At 41.1% G+C, this 21752-nt stretch overlaps 1 protein-coding gene across 1 annotated transcript; it reads left to right on the top strand.

Annotated features, from left to right (window-relative positions):
* Positions 1-813: 813 nt before the first annotated feature.
* Positions 814-20749, top strand: LOC311250449 (integrin beta-3-like). The gene is made up of 15 exons (XM_084342144.1): positions 814-917; positions 1913-1998; positions 2692-2896; positions 2995-3247; positions 4868-5030; positions 5188-5349; positions 5524-5619; positions 6978-7067; positions 7695-7829; positions 9233-9677; positions 14620-14842; positions 14936-15036; positions 15576-15695; positions 18434-18600; positions 19607-20749. Exons 1-15 carry the CDS (start codon positions 851-853, stop codon positions 19673-19675), a joined length of 2382 nt encoding a protein of 793 aa, XP_084198270.1. The 5' UTR covers positions 814-850; the 3' UTR covers positions 19676-20749.
* The last annotated feature ends 1003 nt before the right edge of the window (positions 20750-21752 follow it).

The raw sequence follows: 21752 nt of genomic DNA, 5'->3' as shown, positions 1-21752 counted from the left end.
GAATACTCCTTCCACCTCTGGCAGAGAGAAATTAGACAAGAATCTGGCCGACAGAGAGTCTGCGTGCCTCCAAAAGCAACCAATTGTATCACAAATAACAACCAGATGTAGGCCCAGGTTTAATGAGAACAATCAATGCGATCTGTTCAACTATTAAACTGTTGAAATACTCCACACAAGCTTCACCTTTCAACACATTTTTGCACATCATTTGTTGCATAAATAAAAAAAAGAAATACAAATGCATTTGGTGGAGCTCACCCTGCAGCTAAGTGTGCAGACACTCGTCCTTACTGCTTACGTCCACTAGTGGGCAGTGTATACTCACACACACACCTCATACAGACTTGATTGCAGTTAATTATTACTTTATATTAATCAGTGATTATTTGCATCGTACAACAAAGCCTGCACACTTTAACGGAGTGTTACAGCTATAAAAACTACATTTTTTCACTGTGTAGATTCACTTTTTCCCCAAAATCTGTTTGTTCTCTCTAATTAAATTGTCTTTGCACATATTTCTCATACAAAGGAGCAATATTATTACATCTTCCGTAATGTTCAGTAAAACAAACTTTAAAACAGACTACAGTGAGTGAACTTACCAGCTGGTACAATAGGTCACATGTCTGATGCTTTGGATGCTGCACTTTTCCCGCCCCCTCCCTCCAACACTATGATAATGAGACGTGTGGAGTGAGGAGTAAGAAAAAGGAGGTGGTGGCTTTAAGGCATCTGACTGTATTTGGAGTCGATTTCACGTGCAGAAACTTTTTTCTCGTCTCTTCTTTTCTTGTGCGCTCACAGCGGAGCTCGTCGGTCCTCCTCGCAGAGAGCCCGCACCAGGATGGGTGCTCTCCCGGCCACAGGGATTTTATGGATCCTGATCTTTACTGGAATAACAGGAGTTGGTGGTAGGTCATCTCTCTGTTCTGCTGGTTGTCATGTTTTGCCCGTGTAGCCAGGATTATGTTGACGAGGAAGACACAGGGTGCATTTTTTTAGGAACTCTTTGAGGAAAGTTTTGAATTCCTAAAATGTGTTTTTCCAGTAATTTTAAAGTAGTTTTTCTTGTGTTTTAATAATAGTTTTGGAAGTTGTGACAGTGAGGAAATGCACAAGGACAAATCATGTGTATAGAATAAAAAGCTTAAAAAACCCACAAATGGGTTTCATTGGGCCAAAATGATCTAATTTTGAGATTAAACTCTGTAGATTTAACTGTTTCCTCTTTGGTCTTTTTGCTGAGAAAATTCACCAAAATTCTGATATCACACATTATCAGCATTTTTCTGCTAATTTGGCTCTGATGCAACATCCTCACACATAATATCCCGCCCACAACAATATCTGATTAACACATCACTGAATTATCTGAATCTGGAAAGTACCTAGTAACTAAATGTATTATGTAGTGGAGAGGAAGTATTAAGTAGCAGGAAAACGAATTATTCAGGTAAAGTACATGGAAATTGTACTTAAGAACAGTACTTGAGTAAATCGTACACATGTTTAATTTTTAATGCAAGTGAATATCGGTACTAAATATCAGTTTGCAGTCTGTTTGATTTCTAATAATCAGTATCGGCCCCGAAAAAGTATCAGTCAACCCCTGTAATTCACAACCACCACCTACTCCACCACCTGTTCACTGCTTGTATGTGTTTTACTTTCATATCTGACAGGATTTTGGTTAAATTTAAAATGGCCTCCCATCTTTTCTCGCAATGCATTTCATCTCCTATCTTCTCAGCTAACGCAGTTTGACAATTCATTTCCCAATTCTGCATTTTCAGCAGACTCAGTTCAACTTCTCGCTGTATAATCGCAGGGAATACATTTTCCATGTCACAGGTAACCCCTCATATAAACTGAACCTCATCAATAATGAATAACTGTACTTCCACAGGTTCAAACGTCTGCACCTCCAGAGGGGCCAGCACATGTAAGCAGTGTCTGGCTGTGCACCCCAGCTGTGTGTGGTGCTTCCAGGAGGTGGGTTCCTTTTTCCACTTCACTTCATTCAGGCAGCGAGCTTTCTGCCAGGTGCAGGGTGGTACTGTACAGATCCCCTCATTAGCCGAGTAATCTGGTGGTGAAGAATGCATGTAGACACATCCCCTGGTTATTAAATGGGTTCAGGTGTGAATGAATGTTTAGTACTTTTTGTGTTCTGTTTGGGGTGGATTCCTGGCACTTTAGACACAGCGAGTGAGCTTGTGTGACTGCATGAGGATGTAGTCATATTTTCTGGTTCAGACTACAGAGCTGATGATTTAATATCCTTAAACTCTGGGTGTCAACCTCCTCAATATTTCACTCAAGTGCAAAATTTTCCCAGGGTGACTTCAGCCTGTGAGACTTCCGACACGTTCAGGAGCACTCTCCCTCAGTTTTTCTCAAAAATGTGAGAACCCCAGAGTTTGTTTAGATGAAGAAATCTTCAAGCAGATTTTTTCAATAGAAGTCATAAAGTTCTGGACCGTTTTCTGGTCATCCCTGCTACGATTCAGCCTTCAAATGAGTCCAACATGCCCTTTTCTCTCGACACAGCTTCGTTCCAGATGGGAGTTCTGTAAATAAACAACCACTTCGCTCCATTTTTTAACAAATTTAAGTGTTTCCAAACTAGCGAAGAGGATGCTGGAAACTGCTCTTCTTTATTGAATATCCTGCCTCTTCTGTCAGGACTTTGGCCAGGGTGTTGCCACGTCTTCCCGCTGTGATCTGAAGAGTAACCTGTTGACAGCGGGCTGTGCTCCGTCGGGTTTAGAGTCTCCGTCGAGCAAACTGCAGGTGATCGAGGACCGGCCCCTCAGCAACAAGGCAGCGGAGGGCGCGCAAGACGTCACTCAGATCAAGCCCCAGAAACTACAAATCACCCTCAGGCCAGGTAGGGTTTACCATGAGTTTAATATGAGCACCGTCTGAGTGAAGATAATCATACCATTGATCTAAAAACACCTTATTTCTCTGTATCCCATTTTCCAGATGATGCTAAGCGCTTCACAGTGAAGGTGCGTCAGGTAGAGGGCTACCCAGTGGATCTCTACTACCTCATGGATCTCTCCTACTCCATGAACGACGACCTCACCCGCCTGAGGACACTGGGCAAAGGCCTGGCTGAAGCAATGACCGAGACCACCAGCAACCTCCGTATGGGCTTTGGAGCTTTTGTGGACAAGCCGGTCTCACCTTACATGTACATCTCCCCTGAAGAGGCTGTGAGGAACCCCTGCTACAGGTAAAAGAAAGGTGCTTCATGCAGTATTTGCACCCTCGTGGATGGATCAACTGTTGCAGTAATAAAACAGTGTATTATTCAACCATTATTGGACAATAATATACAGAGCTGCAACGATTAGTCGATTAATCAATGGAGAGAAAATTAATTTCCAACTATTCTGATAAATGAATAATTGTTTCCGTCATTTTTCAGGTTTTTTTTAAAAAATTATTCGCTGGTTACGGCTTCTTAAATGTGAGGATCTACTGCTTTTCTTAATCATCTATGATAATCAATGAAGAGTTTGGGGGTTTTGGACTGTTGGGTGGACAAAAGAAGCAATTTAAAGACGTCACCTTGAGCTCGGGAAAATAATCAGCAGAATAATCAATAATGGAAACAACTGAACAAGATGAAACAACAATTTATTATGACAATCACGACCTGTTTGAAGTGTAACTCCTTCTGTCAGATGATAATCTAATGTCTCCTCAATAAGTATGGACTAATGGAAAACTGAAACACAGGTGCACACAGAAAAAGGGGCGGGAAAAAGACAAAGACAGGAAATGGAAATATAAGGATATAATCTACAAAATAAAACAGGAAATGACAAACAAAAACCCAAATCATGACAAAGGCATCAAGAACGACCATATAGAAATCACCAGTCTTCTTGTTTCAGCTCTTGTTTGCTTGAGTAGCTCATATAGAGGCATCAGTATTAAAATGAGACTGTTTAATCACATACGAATACAAGAGGCATGTTAATCTTCTCATCTACTTCATAGTAAGAATGTAAAGACGTTTTTTCAAAACAAATGTGGGACTATTCCTTTAAAATCAAAAGTTAGTAGCACTGAATGACGACAGGAACTTCCAGATTGGCCGACATTTCCTTGACTGTTAATAAGTTCCTAAACTCAGTCCAGGCCTGTATGTCATGGAAAGTTTTTTTAGAGGCTGCATTCTGACAATGTTTTGCGTTCCTAATACGCACCTACGGGTGTTGATTTCAGCCGTTGTTTGTGTCTCCATGTGGGAAGTAGCTTCATTACGCGGATGATGTCATTTTTGTGAGGACACCATTAAACACAGCGTTGCACAGTAAAAACACGAGCAGACTCAGAGTCACAGCACTTGTTAAAGGCTTACAGTGGCTCCCCAGTGCTTGGTCAGCTGCTCTGAATCAGCTGCAGGTAATCTACCCGGGGAGTCCCAATGCAAACGGCCCCAACCCCACCCACAGGCTCCAAAAAAAGCTAATTTGGTGGTTTAAGGTCTCTCGGGGTCATTTTTACTTTCCCGCGTATATACAGTCTGCCGAGGTCCAGCCTGCAGGAATGTTTGGATAAAAGATAAGACAAGGGGAGAATTTCAGTCCAGCGATGTGCAGCAGTGAGAGAGACGGGTCCACTGGCAGCACAGGAGAGCCTTTTAGTTCCCCTCTAGAGGTGCAACAATTAGTCGATTGGGGGGGAAATTATTCTCCGACTATTTTGAAAATTGATTCATTGATTCAGTCATTTTTCAGCAAAAATGTCAAAGAATTGCTGGTTCTGGCTACAGGTCACATGGTTTCCACAATAAAAACAGATCTTCAGATGATTGATCAGTTGATTTGTGTTTCATTGACAGCATTAACACCACCTGCCTGCCACAGTTTGGCTACAAACACGTTCTGTCCCTGACGGAGGAGGTGAGTCGCTTCACAGAGGAGGTGAAGAAGCAGATGGTGTCCAGGAACAGAGATGCCCCGGAGGGAGGCTTTGACGCCATCATCCAGGCTGCTGTGTGCAAGGTGGAGATGTATACGTTGTTTTACAGTCTCCTGTCAAACACATACAGACTCAAATATATCAGGATGTCCAAAGGAAGAGGGTTTGGCTGATGCAATTCAAAACACTGTTTAAATTAACCTTCTATCCTTTCTCTGTCACGCGGTTTGATGGATTCAGGAGCAGATCGGTTGGCGCCCCGGTGCTTCCCACCTTCTGATCTTCACCTCCGATGCTAAGACTCACGTGGCTCTGGATGGCCGTCTTGCCGGGATCGTGCAGCCCAACGATGGGATGTGCCACCTGAACTCTGAAAATATGTACAGCATGTCTACCACCTTGGTAAGTGTGTGCTGCGAGGGTGTGTTCGGTGTGCTGCAGCCAGTAGACAGTAACACCGTGAAGGAGAAACAGAGAGAATGAAACACTTTGTTTGAATATGCAGGACTGTGAAATGGAACGTTTCAGTGTTTATGTTAGCATGTGCTAACCACATTGTCTGGTTTGACCCCACAGGATTACCCATCTCTAGCCCTGATCACAGAGAAGATGTCGGAGAATAACATCAATCTCATCTTTGCTGTCACCAACCCTGTGTTGCGTCTGTACCAGGTCAGAAGCTCTGCAGCTCAGCATTTCATTCTGTTTAATAAAGAGTAAATGTTCTTTAAGTGAAACTGAGAAGACGACAAATCCCAGTGGGTAATCATCTCAGCTTGAACATACTGTAGCGTTTTCGCTCAAGTCCTCCAAACCTCATTGGTTTCAAACAGAGATTCTTGGATACTGCACTGGAAGAATGCAAACTTGAAATTAATCACTGCTATACACTGTTCAGACACGGCAAAATACAAGCTCAGTTTTTCCAAAACCAGAAACACTCTTACAACTAACTGTTCAAGGGAATTTTCACTAGAAATTACATAAAAATACATTTCAAATGGTTATTGTTCATAAACATAAACAGGTCTAACGTTTAGAAACAGTGAGTAGGCATGAGGTAGGGTGTGACACACTTCTGCTTTTTAAGGGTGTTTCCACACAACTTTTTATGGATCATCTGGCATTAAACATTTGGAACAACTCTCAGAACTATCTCATACCATGAAACCAACCAGTATGACCAGTGTTGATGAAGTACCAAAAAATCATACTTGAGTAAAAGTAGTACCAGTACAGTTACATTACTGAAATATTACTCAATTACAAGTAAAACTGGTATTAAAATAAGTATAAGTGCCCACAAAAATGACTTAATTGGAGTAATTTGAGTAGTTATAATTAGTAACTTCCATCCCTGAGTAAAAATAAATATATTTTGTTAATTACTTGTTGATAACATACTTACTTATGTGTTAATTGATATGGTGTTAAAACATTCCTTTGGTAAAAGTGAAGTCACTCGATCATTCGCTAGCTGCACGGCTAACTGAGCTCACGAGATGACAGCAGCAAGTGGCTAATTCTTACATAAAGCACCTTTAAGTACAGTACTTGAGTAAATGCACTTAGTTACAGTCCATCACTGAGTACAACATAATGGTCTTTTTTATACTTTTCCAGTCATTGACTGTTTTTTTTAGCTGGGTAACAAAGAAAAAACATGTGGACATTTTCCAACAAAAAGGCCGAATTTATTAAATCTTTTAATGCTATAAATCACTGGACAGTGTAATGACACATTATTATATCATCTGGAACTAATGACGTAATATGTTGTACACCATTTCATTGACAAAAACCTGTATAGTTTATTTATAATCAGCAAAAAAATCATTTATTTGGCTAATAATGATAATAATACAACCAATTTCATGACATTTTAACAGTGTTGGCAGGTATTTTGGGGTGTATTTTTATATAATTTAGCAGCTAATGAGCCATTTTTTGATTATTAATGGTTTATAAATAGTTTCCCTGTGTGTGTAGGATGACAACAGTCTTCCAGTCTCTCTCTTTGCGTTTTGTAGAACTACAGTGACCTGATTCCTGGCACCGCGGTAGGCGTGCTGTCCAACGACTCGGGCAATGTTATTCAGCTCATAAAGAAGGCATACGAGGCAAGTGTTGCACACACACACACACACACACACACACACACACATCTCAGACTAGACAGTGTTTCAGGGGATGACATGTGTTTGCTGACACACACCCACAGCGTCTGAGTCACACGCAGCAGTCGAGCCAAAGTCTCAGTAGAAATTCCACAGTGGCCGACGTGTGAAGCTGACCAAATGTGGACGACTGCTGGCTGAGTTTCACTGTTTATTATGTAGAGAGCAGGTGAATGAGCTGAAAACTACTGTTAGCTTTGATTCCTGGTTGTAACTTTATGATGATGTGCATTCAAGCTTGTGTGTTAATGTGTGCACTTGTGTGTCTGCGCACCCAAGTTGATCTACAGACTTACCTGTAATTAGGTTTTAGGAAATTGAGTGTCATTAACACAGACTGGCAATGGGAAATTATTTAAATGCACTTGTAGAAAACCTTTATAATCCCTCATGTTGAAGTTTTCTGTAACAGCCAAGTAGTCAGATTCGATTGTACTGATCTGATGAGATTTGGCTCGGCAACAACCAAATTTGAAACCTGACATGCAACTTTTTCCTCGTGAACAGTGTCCGTACACTTGTTTCTCCATGTTTATGTGTCGCAATGTTCTTCCTCATTGGTGTTGCCAGAAAATCCGTTCCAAGGTGGAGCTGGAGCTTCAAGGCGTCCCAGAGGAGCTGTCCTTGTCCTTCAACGCCACCTGTCTGAAGGGAGAGGTCATCCCTGGACTCAAGTCCTGCTCTGGGCTCAACATAGGCGACACGGTCAGTCCATGTCCTCCTTTGTTTGGCTTGTAATGTCAACTTTTGTCTCTCTCAGTTCGGGTTATGTGGAAATAACTTGGAAGTAGTTCAATCGAAAAATTTCCTGTGGCTTGAATCAAGTATTTCGCAAGAAAAAGGCAAAATATTGAACAAAACGTTTAAGAAAATTATTAATTTATGTCCCTTTTCACTTGTCAGAGATACACATGTATGAACCATTTGTCCCAATAGCACATCCCACATTCAGGCTTATGAATTATTTTCCTACGATAAGGATAAGTCATCTTGTTCCCAGTTTAGTGTCTTTGTTACATTCATTTTCCATGAACTGTTGTGAAAGAAGGCTGATTGCTGCACAAGTATGAAGAACATGTGAATAGGTACAACAACAGCATCTCATTGAGCAGATGCAGTGCTTCAAGAGATTGAGCTTTAAGGAAAGAACAGGCTAAATTAGTTATTGCAAGAAAACAATATTATCAACTCATTATTATCAGCTCATACCAAATTTTTCACCCTAAACCAACATGTCCTGTCTCTTGGGAACACATGTATCAAGGAACTAATGTCCATAATCATGTCTTCACTGTAAAAATAACATGTACGTTCCATATACTATTTTTCAACTTCTTTTTGGTCTCTTTCCATTTCCCTTCTTGCTGCTATCTTCATGTCTTTAAAGTGGGATTTCCCCCATTTATCTTGTGGCATCAAAAAGCAGATGTTGGAAAATAGTGAATCAGATCTTAGTTAATGTTTCTTGTCCTTCTATGCTTCAAAATCGCCTGCCTCAAGAGTTCCCTTTGTTTCTTTATTTGCATTTTTTCTTTATCACAGCTGCTTTGGCCCTTTTCCCGCTCTCTCCTCACTCCAGGTGACATTTCTTGGCCTCCACACATTTCTTTCTTTCTCTCTCGCTCAGCTCCTCTTATTTTTGCCATATATGGCTGTCTCTCCAGATGTGGTAACAGCCCACTTTTGGACAATTACCAGATTTAGATGCAATGCTGAATGAACAATTACTTTGACTAAGTGCATATGTGGACATTCCCCGTGTCATGTCTTTGTGCTGTTTCCACTGACAGTGATTAGACAGTGCCCACAACTTGAGCTTGAACTTTAACTGAGCCATTAACGGGCTCTTATATAACATGTAATCTACACCAGGGTGATATAGGAACTTGATCGGTTTGACAAAGTGTGGCTGTATGCCTGTGAGTATGTAGAGATTATCACAAACATCTGGTACAGTTAGAGTCTCGGCCAAACCAGGTATTTGGTTACATCTGGATAAAGACATTCTTCAGCTTAAAATAAACCAAAAACATTTAAAAAAAACAAAGCCAAACATGTTTGAGGCAAAATTTGACATGGTGCTTTTGAAATTCCCTTCTCTCATCCAGGTCTCCTTCAGCGTGGAGGCCAGAGCTCGCGGTTGCCCCAAAGAAAAGAAGAAAACCTTCATCATTAAACCTGTGGGCTTCAAGGACTCCCTCTCCATCACCGTCACCTTCGAGTGCGACTGCAGGTGCCAGAACAAAGCCCAGCCCGATAGCCCCAAATGTCACCATGGTAACGGCACCTACGAGTGTGGCATCTGCCAGTGCCACCCAGGTCGCTTAGGGTCACACTGCGAGTGTGCCGAGGGCGACTACAACCCCACAGAGCAGGACCGCTGCAGCGGACCGGCGGGCTCTGGAGGACCTCAGTCTGCGATCTGCAGCGGCCGTGGAGAGTGTGTGTGCGGCCAGTGTGTGTGCCACAGCAGTGACTTTGGAAAAGTGTGGGGAAAGCTGTGTGAGTGTGATGACTTCAACTGCCTGCGCTACAAGGGGGAGCTGTGCTCAGGTAAGACCTTATTAGCTTAAAGATATGATATGAAACCTGCCTTGTGTATTTTGTTGAGTTGTGTACTCACATGATCCCAAATGTTTCCAACGATGTTCAAACCACAGATATTCTTCATCTTACTCGAGGTAGTGGTGCGTTTTATTTAGTCGCTTTAACTTCCAGGGAAGAGTTAGAGAGTGAGGGAGGAAGTAAACATCACGTGAATAAACATTACCTCATCCATGAACATTTGTGCCTGAGGCACATCAAATAGATTTTCATCGGCACTTGTGGTTGTTTAATGCAGTGGATTGCTGCTGCAGTCAGGTTGATAAACAGGAGTGAAGATCCCAAAAGCTAATGAAAAATGAGAAAGACCCACAATTTGTTGCGTAATTAATTTGCCTGGGCACCTAAAGATGAGTGAGTGGGACCCATCAGTCGTGGGTCAAGGCTTTTAAATCACTTTACATTGAATTTATTTGTCTTGGGGACTATTTCAATGGGCAGTTTTCTGTCAAAAACATTGTGTAATGAAATTGCTTGTTTGTTTCCATGCTAAGAGTATGATAAGAAGATCGATACGACTGTTAAACACACTACTGACGCCAGTTAGCTCAGCTTAGTTTAACTTAGCTTGGCGGAAATGACTCGTCTGCTCCTGTAAAGGTTCAATCAACATCTACATCTCTAAAGTGCACTTATTAAGTCATTATATCTTATTTGTTTAAAAGAAGTGAAGTGTAAAAATGAGACATTGTGGTTCAGTGGGAGTTGAACCAGACTATGGTTTGCCTGGATGCAGTGACTTCCTAGACTCTAATCATCAGTGTGAGATTGCCACACAGTATTGGTACTATTCAGATCCGAGTGAGGTTAAATGGCCCACTGACTATCATGATCATTGTGCATGTCTGCGGTAGAGTTTCAGAGAGCGTATGTACGTTTGCCATTGGGTTGGCAGTCCCCTTCACCACACTGACTTGCCACCCACCTCATCTGGGAAGAATTACCTACAATAACAACTCTCCCCTCTGCCCAGGACATGGGCTCCATTCACAATAAACACAGGGTGCGCTGTGTGCACATTTTGTGTGAGCGTAAGCTCAGGTTGTATGTTTGTGTCAGTCAGGTCAAGCTTTTGTACGACCGAGTTCAAGAGGATTCGTGCACAAAGAAAGCTCTTTCAGGTTTTGACGGGAGCTTTCTCCGGTCAGAGGGGACTCTCGCTTTTTCTGAAAGTCTCTCAGTTGTGGTTGAGATTTTTAAACAGTCGTAATGAGTGTGTGTTTGGTAATTGTTAAGGGCTTTAACTCCTTACGGTGCTTCTCTCCTGGTAGTGTTTTAAAAGAGACAGTATGTCATCAAGTCAAAACACATGACGTTAACCTACGGATGTTTATAAGTGACATCTTATGAGTCACTTTTCAGTCCGGGATTACCTGTGTGAAGGAGGTGTTCGACCATTCATAACAATGCTGTCAGTCTGTTTCTAATCACAGTTAATTTGCTGTCAGTACTGGCAGAAGTTTTATCAAGACTACTAAAGCAGAACATCAGGAGGATTACTTGTCCTTGGATTCAGCGTGCCATAAAAAAGACTTTCATAAGATCAAGAAAAGACTCAAGCAAGTCAGTTTTTCTTCCCAATCTCATTTAATACCTGAGGTTCAAGAGGAATAGTTGGACATTTTGGGGATGGTTTATCGGCCTCATATCACTCAGACCCCAATTATGAGCCACATAGTGTGAAAAGCTGAGTTGAGTTGTGATAAAAAGTATCGAGCTTTGACAACTGCAATATCTCCTACTTGGCAAAAAGAACAACAGAAGTCTTCACAAACTGCTACTAACATAATGTATCTTTAAAAGTCTGATATTAACAATATTAGCAATGTCTGCCTTCTGTTGAACATAATGTAACTAGATGGCACTCAGCTTGTGGTGCTCAAAAGAAGAAGAAAAAAAACACAACAGCAATGTCTTCTTCCAGAAATCATGACCCGGTCACTCAAGATAATCCACAGATGTTGTGAGAAGTTTTACTATTTTCTTTCTACCAACAGTCCAACAAGTGCAGAAGGAAGCAACTACTCATGGACGAAAGGATAGCTAGCTAAGCTAACTAACTAACGCTAACTAAACCCCTAACCCTAACCCAGAATGAACTACTATTGAGACTGTTTGATTTCTATTTTTAACTGAGCATTGTTGATTAGCCTACATAGCGCACCGTTTTGGCACAGGCTGCTCTCGTGCTTCCAGCACCATCACATCACCCAATCTTATATATCGCTCAACCCCCTGCCCGCACCCCACTACTCTCACAAAGAAATGTTTTGCTGTATTCCCCAGAGCCCATAGATTAACATGAAAATACCTTTGTGCTTACTCATTGGCTAGTGTGGTGTAATGAGGCTAAAAATAAACCCATGTTTGGTCAGAAAAGAGAAGAGCTGGAAATGTTCTGCGTGCTCGTGTGTGTAAAACATGGTCTGCTGTTGTCTTGAAATACCTTATTCAGAGTGGGGACCACAGTCTTATGTTTTTCCCCCTCAGTATGGTTAAATTAAAAGGCAGCGCTCCTGTGGTCAAGCAGTCATGACAGTTTGTTCATGGCTCATCCTTTATCCAGAGGGACTGTAACGAGCAGCTTCCTGTCGCATTGTTTATCTGGGCATTGTTTCGCAGCGATAGACCGCAGTGTTTTCTGCATTGTCACTCTCTTCGTGGTATGCACCCACACACATCACACATCTGTACATGGGGTGACAACAAACCAATGAGCTCAAATTTACACACACACACACACACACACACACACACACACACACACACACACACACACACACAATGAATCATGCAGCAGAAAATAAAATAAAAGCCCAGACACCACAGAGCACACAATGAAATGGGTTTTTAAGTCTCGAACAGTTGCAGAAACATGACTTATCACTTCTGCTTTCCAGACTTCCAGCGCTACAAAATGTCTTAGCAGCCCATAACACACATTTTTTCATGTTGTAGAAGTGTAGGCTACACATAAATTGATATATACATGGAATAGATGTGAAAACATTGTTGTTTGGAAAAAAAACCTGATGCCTTGCCATGCTACCTCGACTTTAGCCAGCGTGGTTGCTGAAAATGTAAGGCTTTAAAGGCAAAGCAAAGGTGCTAGATGGGTAAGATAGAGAGGAGTTTTGCAGATAAAGTTAAAGGACAAGTCCACCCAAAAATGAAAATTGAGTCATTATGTACTCACCCTCATGCCGACGGAAAGTCGGGTGAAGTTTTGTGGTCTACAAAACATTTCTGGAGCTTCAAAGCACAACAGCATTCCAGCATTCTCCTAAACAACTGAAGTAGATGGGGACTTGTTTTAAGCCTAAATCCTCACTGTAGCTGTTAAGCTAAAAGTGTTAGCGCGCAAGCCATCTCTCAAATCAATTTAGGATCTCTCAGCTTTCAAACACTTGGATTACGACATACAAGCTAAATGGAGCCATTTTATGTTTGTTTTTATTTTTTGCGGTTTTTCCTTTACTTTTTAAAACAAGTCCCCATCTAGTTCAGTTTTTTCCGGAGAATGCTGCAACACTGTTTTGCTGTTAAGCTCCAGAAATGTTTTGTGGACGAGGAAACTTGACCCCACTTTTCGTCGTCATAGGGGTGAGTAGATTGTGAGTGAAATATAATTTTTGGGTGAACTTTTCCTTTAAAATACGTCATGGCAACAGAAAAATACAGCAAGTCCCATGACACACGCTTGTGGTTAATCACTCATAACCTCTTAACAAGCGACGGTCAGTCATTACAAGCTCATGCTGACCAACAGAGCATTGTTCAATCCCACAGAACTTTGATTTAAACTCTAGTGGAGTTCCCGAAATTTCTAAAGATACCTTATGTGTCAGGCTGCTGTTCATGATGGTACATAATGTCATTTTTTGGAATCATGAAGCCCTAAATATATGATACTGAATATGATGGTGTTTGTGTGGAATAAGATAAAGACTCAGGGTGTAATGTCTGCCGCAAAACAAAACAAATGATGTAAGTAGCATGGGATCATGGGAGTTTCCCACATCTAACCTTCTACTGTGGTTATGAAGTCAGCTTCAATTGAGACTTAATGCTTGTATTATTGTGCTACTACTCAGTTTCCCCCTTGGGGGATTAATATGAGTATTTAGTATCGTATCATATTGTATCGTATCGTATCGTATCGTATCGTGATACATAATGATGGATGTTGGCCCTTGTTGAGAAAGCAGTCCAAAGTGAATTGGTTAGTACACATTGCCTTCAAGAGTTTTCCAGTTGTTGTGGGGATATTTCTATCACAAATAAAGTTACTCCACGGGGTCTTCACTTCCTTGGATGATTGGAGTAGAAAATGAAGACAATTGTGTTGGCTCTTGCAGATGACAGCAGAGAAATTTGGGTGCTTTGCTTACCTCCCACCTGTTTGTGTTACCGAAGTCGGCGTTAGCGAGGAAAACAATAGTTCCCAGATGTAACTCCAGTTCTATGAGTAGGTGTTTAGCCCTCTAGCTGCATGTTATCGCAGCCACTATAAAGCACATTATTTTTAATATGCAAAAACATTCATGACAGTGTTGCAAAATCATGACAACAAATATAGAACAAAAAAGGGAGAACCGTATGTTAAGGAGTTCACACTTGCTTATCATGTTATTATAAACAAAATTTGAACTCATATCAGTCTGTCAAACTCAAGCACAACAATTAAAATTACAATCATGTCAACCACTAAGCACTGCAGCCCATTCCCTCCCTCTTTGCCAGCTACCACCACACCCTTGTTTCCACAGAGTCCTCCTCCTTTATTGTTTGTTCACTTCCAATGTTGCTGTTTTGTTTCATATTACAGTCATCAGTGTTCAAGTTATGAATAGTTGTATTCTCGCCTCACTATTTTTTCCTCCTCTCGCAGGTCATGGCGTCTGTAACTGTGGCTTCTGTCAGTGTGCACCAGACTGGCAGGGTGAGAACTGTAACTGCTCCAGACGCACTGACACCTGCATGTCCAACCTGGGCTTGTTGTGCAGTGGGAGGGGCCAGTGTGTGTGCGGGGCCTGTGAGTGCACCCAGCCCGGGGCCTATGGGGCCACATGTGACAAGTGTCCCACCTGCCCTGACGCCTGCACCATGAAGAAGTGAGTCCGCACACAGAGTCGTCATATTTGGTGACGAGAAAACGCTTCTGAACGTGCTGATGGCCTGACTGGTGTTTTTTTCTCTTCTTGAAGGGAGTGTGTGGAGTGTAAGCACTTCAAGAGGGGCAGACTGTTTGACGACAACACCTGCTCTCGCATCTGCAAGGATGAGATTGTGCTGGTGGATGAAATAGGTGAGACACGCAGCTGACCAAAACCACTTTCTTAAAAGGCACCCAGTTGTAATTAATGCCGTTATTAACGGATGATTAATAATTCACCATGCTTAACAGATTTGTGAGAAGCCATTCATGGGAAGTTTTGGGTTGCCATGTGAAAAATGCCTTTGATCCTTCTTCTACCATATTATGTGGTTATAAATGCTGGTAAACCACACAATTATAAATGGTATTAGGTTTTCCAAGGGTATGGAGTTACTGACCAACCCAGTGTGTAGTTCAATTATGTTATTAAGCTGTTAACAAATGGAAGGACCAGATGAGAGAAGTAAAAGAAAAAAAACAGCAAAATGTAATTACATAATATCTACCCTGATGTTTGCTCATTTTATCCATAAGCTGCTGGTCCTACCAGACCAAGTAAGACTGTCACAGCAAAACCCCTATAGAGTCGATCGATGGTGCATATTATTCTTTACTGTCACACCAAAAACAAGACAAAAGATAAATGTCTTCACTCATTGATGAACCATTTTCTCTTCATTTTCACGCAGTGCTCCATGATACAAATGCTGTGAACTGCACTTACAAAGACGAGAATGATTGCGTGGAGCGTTTCCAGTACTTTGAGGACGCAAGCGGCAAGTCCATCTTGTTTGTCATCAAGGAGCCAGGTAAGAGAGATCCATCCTACATGAAGACGTGACCTAACAAACAAATATTTAAAGTGGCACTAATCAATATTTTAGATTTTAACAATGGATCAAATAACTACGTGGTAATGTGAAAGCGGTGTGTAGCCGTGAGAAACAAGCCCACAGAGGATTAGCGCCAAATTCAACAGTTTTCATAAGCTATACGGAGCGTTCTAGAGTCTTTCAGCTCATTGTTTTGGTTTTACTGCCTGTTTCCGCACTCATGAACCTCATTTTCAGGCAACTGTTTGCTTACATGTAACAATTTTATACAAGCATATGACATTGTTGTGTTTACAGCTTGTTTCACTGCCCACAAGTAGTTAGAAAATCAGTAAATACCGTTTTAAGAGCAGCAACTTACAAATATATTTAAAGTTGTAAGTGGTAGAGATTAACAGTAAATGCAAGTACTGAACAGAAAACAAGGATAAAATCTACAACTTCAAAATGCATCCGTCAACCTTTATTATTTCTAGAAAACATCCTAGCCTTGTGAAATCAGTGTGTTTTTTCCTTCACCCGAGTACAAGTTGTCACTTCCCTGCTGCATGCCCTTCATCTGCTTGTTAAGTGGCCAAATAGAAAGAGTGTGGGGCGGTAAAACAGCCTTTAATGACCACGAGTGCCCGCAGAGAAAGTCTGTTCCTGGGCCTGCCTTTAATGAATGTGTGCATTTAATTTAGGCACAACTGGGTAGCAGGGGAGCAAACCGAAATTTGCCTTGAACACAGTGCGCCCCGCGGTGTCAAAGAGGGTCGTAAACAGCTGCCCAGGTCCTCCTGGAACCCGCTGACTCTACATATCCTCCAGAGGAAAGCAGGAGAGGGAGACAGGGGAGACTAAGTAAGCAAAAGACAGGGATAGAGAAGACATGGAGCTGTGTTACAATGGAGAAAGAGAGGGGAGGAGAGCAAGATGGGAAGTTGACTGCATTTTTATAATTTAGAAGTTTGTAGCACCAACCTGACATGATTTATATATAAGCCATACTGACAGCAGCTATAGGGATCACAAAGGTCAGCTGAAGAGCAGGAAATGGAGGAAAAGTAGGAACGAGGAGAGAGGAAGAGGAGTGAAGCTTTGATGTCGGCTGTAAAAGTTCACCTTGGTTGCACCGCCATGTTATCCAACGCTACTATCCGCATACGTATGTGCGTACAAACACACACATATGGACCAGATGGCTCTTGGTTGTTAGAGGTGTAAAGGTAGGACGTTTTTCCCCAACAATAAGGAAATTGTTGCCAGACTGTGAACGCAAATAAGAAAGTGGAGCAATGATTTTAAACGCCACTAAAGCTCCACTCAAGTCTACATCAGCTATGATGAATATTTTTATATTTTGTTATATTAAGAACGATCAGATGAGTGCTTGTTTGTAAGATTTCACTCATAGAGAAAGTTATCACCCCTCTCAGCTCTACAGTGTAAAAATTTTCAGCTAATTGTTTTGGTTTTCCCGGCCCACATTTGTACTGTTTTGCTTCGCTGTTGGCACAGTTTGCAACTAGCGAGAGGACATAGTGGAGCATTTAGCTGCTAAGTGGCTAGATATTCCTCTCAGGAGTGGGTGGAGACCAAAAACAGAGCTAAAAGGAAAGTACTGTACATATTGAAGTTAAACTCATCAGGTGTCCCGACAGATGACTCCCAAGTAGCTCAAGTGGTAGAGCAGGTCTTTGAGTAATCGGAAGGTCGCTGGTTCAAATCTCCAGCTGCATTTCAAAGTATCCTTGAGCAAGATACTGAACCCCAAATTGCTCCTGATGAGCAGTTGGCACCTTGCATGGCAGCCTCTGCCATCAGCGTACCCTTCTTCAAACCAGTAAAAGGAGCACAGACAAAACCGTACACTAAAAAATCTCTCAAATTAAATAATCCAAATTGCTAGCACTAGAGTAGACCCAATTATTCAGAGTAAAAATAATGTCCCCATCTAACTTTTTGGAAGAAAACATCCGTTCAGAATCCATCAAGCTTCAAAACTAAAGACCAAAACAATCAGCGAACTAATGAGAGTGTTGAGAAGTGATTTGTTTCCACTTAAAACCTCCTGAACCTCGCAAACAACTATTTAAACTAGATGTTGGACACATGAAATGAAGAGTGATTCAGCTGTGCACGGCCTCCTGAAACATATTTGGTGGTTCATTTAGGAGAAAGTTTTCCGGAACAACTAATGATGGGAAATATGACCAGGAGGAGGGCGCAGCGAGCAATTTGTTATTTTAGTCTGGTGTAGGAGGGCTTCATCTTTAATGACTCCGTGAAAGAGAACACTGTCAGTCATTTATTGTACGGCTTTCTTGAAACTGTGCAAATCAAATTCCTATTGAGTTTTCCAGACCACAGTGAGGATCGGGAGATTTGTGGCCTGGCTGTGAGATGTTACTATTTTCCACTTCAGCCCATCCTACTCTCTGCTCTTAAAAGTCCCATTGGCCTCTGTTCACCAGCCTTGTTCTCTTGCATCACTTTACAAATCTGATTTAATGCCATATTACCAGCGTGACAGTGTCTTCTGCTTCTGAGAAGTCATGGCATTTAGCAAAGGATTGAATTGCAACGAAAGCAATATCATATCTATGTGAGTGAAGGAGGAGACAGGGAGGAAGCAGCGATATGAAATCGGACTTCCTCTGGCCTACGTCCAGTCTTATCTCCTTCTATTTGTGCACTTTACTCAACCTTTATCGCTTCCTCATGCCATCCAGACTGCCCCAAGGGTCCTGACGTGTTGGTGGTGCTTCTGTCGGTGGCAGGAGCGATCTTGTTCCTCGGCTTGGCGGCTCTGCTTATCTGGAAACTGCTGGTCACCATCCACGACAGACGGGAGTTCGCCAAATTTGAGGAAGAACGAGCTCGTGCCAAGTGGGACACGGTCAGTGGATGTGTTCAACGCTACACTGTAAAGAATGTAATAGTAAAGAAGGGTAATATTCGAGCAGCAGGGGGCGCCGTAAAAATAATAATAACAGACAATAAATGTTGTAAAGGCACAGTCATTTTATATAGATGAAATAAAAATTTTAGCTTCATTTTTAACATGAGATCTTTTTACTTTTTGACCTTTAATGTTTGATTAAGGATATTAACACATATAAAAACAATGAAATTACCTTTAAATATGGTCAAACACTGTAATAATACACATAACCAGGCCTCATATTCAATAAATATGCAAGATAATGATGATTGTCACCTATTTTATCTAATTTAGTTAATGTTATCACGGTATTAATTGAATTTAACATTTTCAAAGATAAAAAAAAGCCTCATGAAAGTATTGTTTAAGTGAAAAGTTGGACTCGAGTCACGCCTCCACCTTCACACACATACAAAAGGCCACACACGCAGCCTCTCGCTCGCGTTTTCTGAAGATGTTTTTTATTATTTGCGTGGCATGCTGTTGCTCCCAGCAGAACAAAAGGCAGCCAACGGAAGGGCTGGGTTTGAATGAGCTAACGCTAATTAGCCTTTACTGGTAATAGGCCTCTTTGTGGGCTCAAAAGCACACCCAAATCCCCTAGGTCTGAAACCGCAAAGTATCACAGTAGTTTTAAGATGCTCTGTGAGTAACGGGAGTGATAATATAGGCCACACATTCAGGTGAATACGTATCCCCAAAATCTAAGGTTAGACAGGATGAGTTTCATGTGTAGGTGCTGAAATGAAGTAAATATCTTAATTATGTACTTTAATTTATCTGTTATGCAATTTCCCAGATCTTTAATGTGTCTTTATTTTCCACAAACTGGCAACTACCAAGACTCTTGACGCTGAGGAAACAAGGATGCCACGTGATACCAACGGTGTTATGCTATTGGCTCACAAACCTGGTTAGAAGCTTTTAACTTATTGTCTCTTTTTGTGTATTTGCGCAACAGGGACACAATCCTCTCTACAAAGGAGCCACATCTACCTTCACGAACATCACATACAGAGGAAAAGACTGACGCTACTGAACAAGGACGAAATAATGGACTCTTACTGTCCTTTGCGGGAAGGCACCGAATCATGTGCAGGCCTCTACTGTCACAAGGCAATAATTAATAATTATTTGTGTTTGTAAATATGTAGAAATGATTCTGAGGACACGTTTCATCAGGGATTTGTCATAAACATCCATGTATACTACACTGATAAATGAGATGCTGTTTTTATGTTGTGCGATGGACAAAGAACTCTTGTGTTGTGCAGGTTTACCCAAATCACAAAAAAAAATTTACTGATTTGCCACTTATATAGTTTTTTAATGTATTTTCCCACATGTTGTTCCTTGAAAACTCAACTGTAACATTCCTTTTATGTTGCCAGTAGTCTGGATAAAGACATCACTGTGGGTGGTTCTCATAATTTCATATTTCGAAATAAGTATCAACGAAAACTATCGGCAACAAGGTCATGATCACATAACTGGATACCAAGAGGAAAAATATTTACAGTCAGTCGAAGAACAAAATGTCATTTCCTGAACACAACGTTGGGATTTCCTGTTTGTGGTTCCTGTGTTCTGACTAAGATAAACTGTCTAAGTCAGTCGAGTGACGTGCTCGAGATGTGGTTTGGAGTAAACTGTTAATTTACTGAAAACTGCAATGTCATATCTGAGTCATTCTTTTCTGATAGCTTTGCAACCACATGCAGGGCTTGCAGTTCGGAGGTGTGAAAGACAAAGGCAGGACTAAAACAACGTTTAAGACCCAGACAAGGAGCTTTGTATCACGTGGATGATCTCAGATATGAGATCTCAAGACATTTGTTTAAGAATTGTTGACACTTTAGGGAGTTTTGTTCATATAATAAGCAAATGTGAAGGTATTCTGTTCTGTTATTATGTTTTAAAGGTACAAGTGACCAATTTTCGGTTGTGTCTTTGTTTTAAACGTTGAAAACTTGTTTCATTTTTTAAATTGGAACATCATGAAACTTGTGACAGACAACAAGGGTTGTGGTTTCTTACATTGTGTTTACAGTCTCTGGTGACGTTGTAGCCTTTAATTAGCTTTAATTACAGCCTGTAAATATTTTGTGCTGGTTGTTGATTTTGTTAAACACTCGGGAGACGTATCAATAAACACGGAGGGCTAAAATAATTTGCAAGCATTTTATTAAACTGATGGCAACACGGACGTTTAAGTTAAAAAGTAAGGATAGATTATGATTGCTTGTTTAAAAATGATTACAGTAAGATATGTGACTAATAAATTACAGTGCTGCTTTCAGATGACTGCTACTTAAACGTGGCAACACTCTGCCTCCATCTCCTGGACGTAACCTGCACAGCATGCCGTGGAAAATAGCAACACAAATACAAATTTGGTTCAATAAAATCTACTTTTAGAAATTCACACAATTGCTTGAGATGACCGTAGTCTCTTGAACTCTGCTTTAAGTTCAAGTCAAACCTCAGAAACTGAGACTTTAGGTGATTTCTGAAGGACACAGCACTTTCAACAGTGATCAGAGATTTACCACGGTGACTGACACAAATAATTGATGCATGAAGTAACTTTGAGTTATAAATCATTAATTGATGATCAACGAAACTTAATGGGCCACACCGCAAAAAGCAAACACCAGCTGTACTGTGTAGTACAATAGTGTGTTGTTAGGATGCAAAATTCATATTTAGGGACCCTACAGTATTATTACCTCACAAAAATAAAACGACATTGACATTATTACATTTCCTTGGCAGGCCAAAATTTAACCTTACCTTGGGCCAACTTTGGCTGGAGGGCCCCACTCTGGTCAGCCCTCCTTTAAATGGTTTTGCTCAGACACACAGACCAAACAATAACCAGTGAAGACGCACTCACAAGTCATACTTCAGTGAAAGTAAAGACATCATGTTGAAATACTACTTTGGTAAAAGTCAAAGTCACCCATTCCAATAATACTTGAGTGAAAGTCCTCACGTATCTGATATTAAATGTACGTAAGTATCAAAAGTACAAGTAAAAGAAAAAAATACACATTTACATGAGTGTATAAACTGTATGCTGGGTCGGCCGATTAAGCCCCTGGCAG

Source organism: Pagrus pagrus, assembly GCF_965226575.1.
Source record: "Pagrus pagrus genome assembly, chromosome: 21".
Lineage (NCBI taxonomy): Eukaryota > Metazoa > Chordata > Actinopteri > Spariformes > Sparidae > Pagrus > Pagrus pagrus.
The sequence above is the reverse complement of the archived record's forward strand: the minus strand, read 5'-3'. Positions and strand labels throughout refer to the sequence as shown.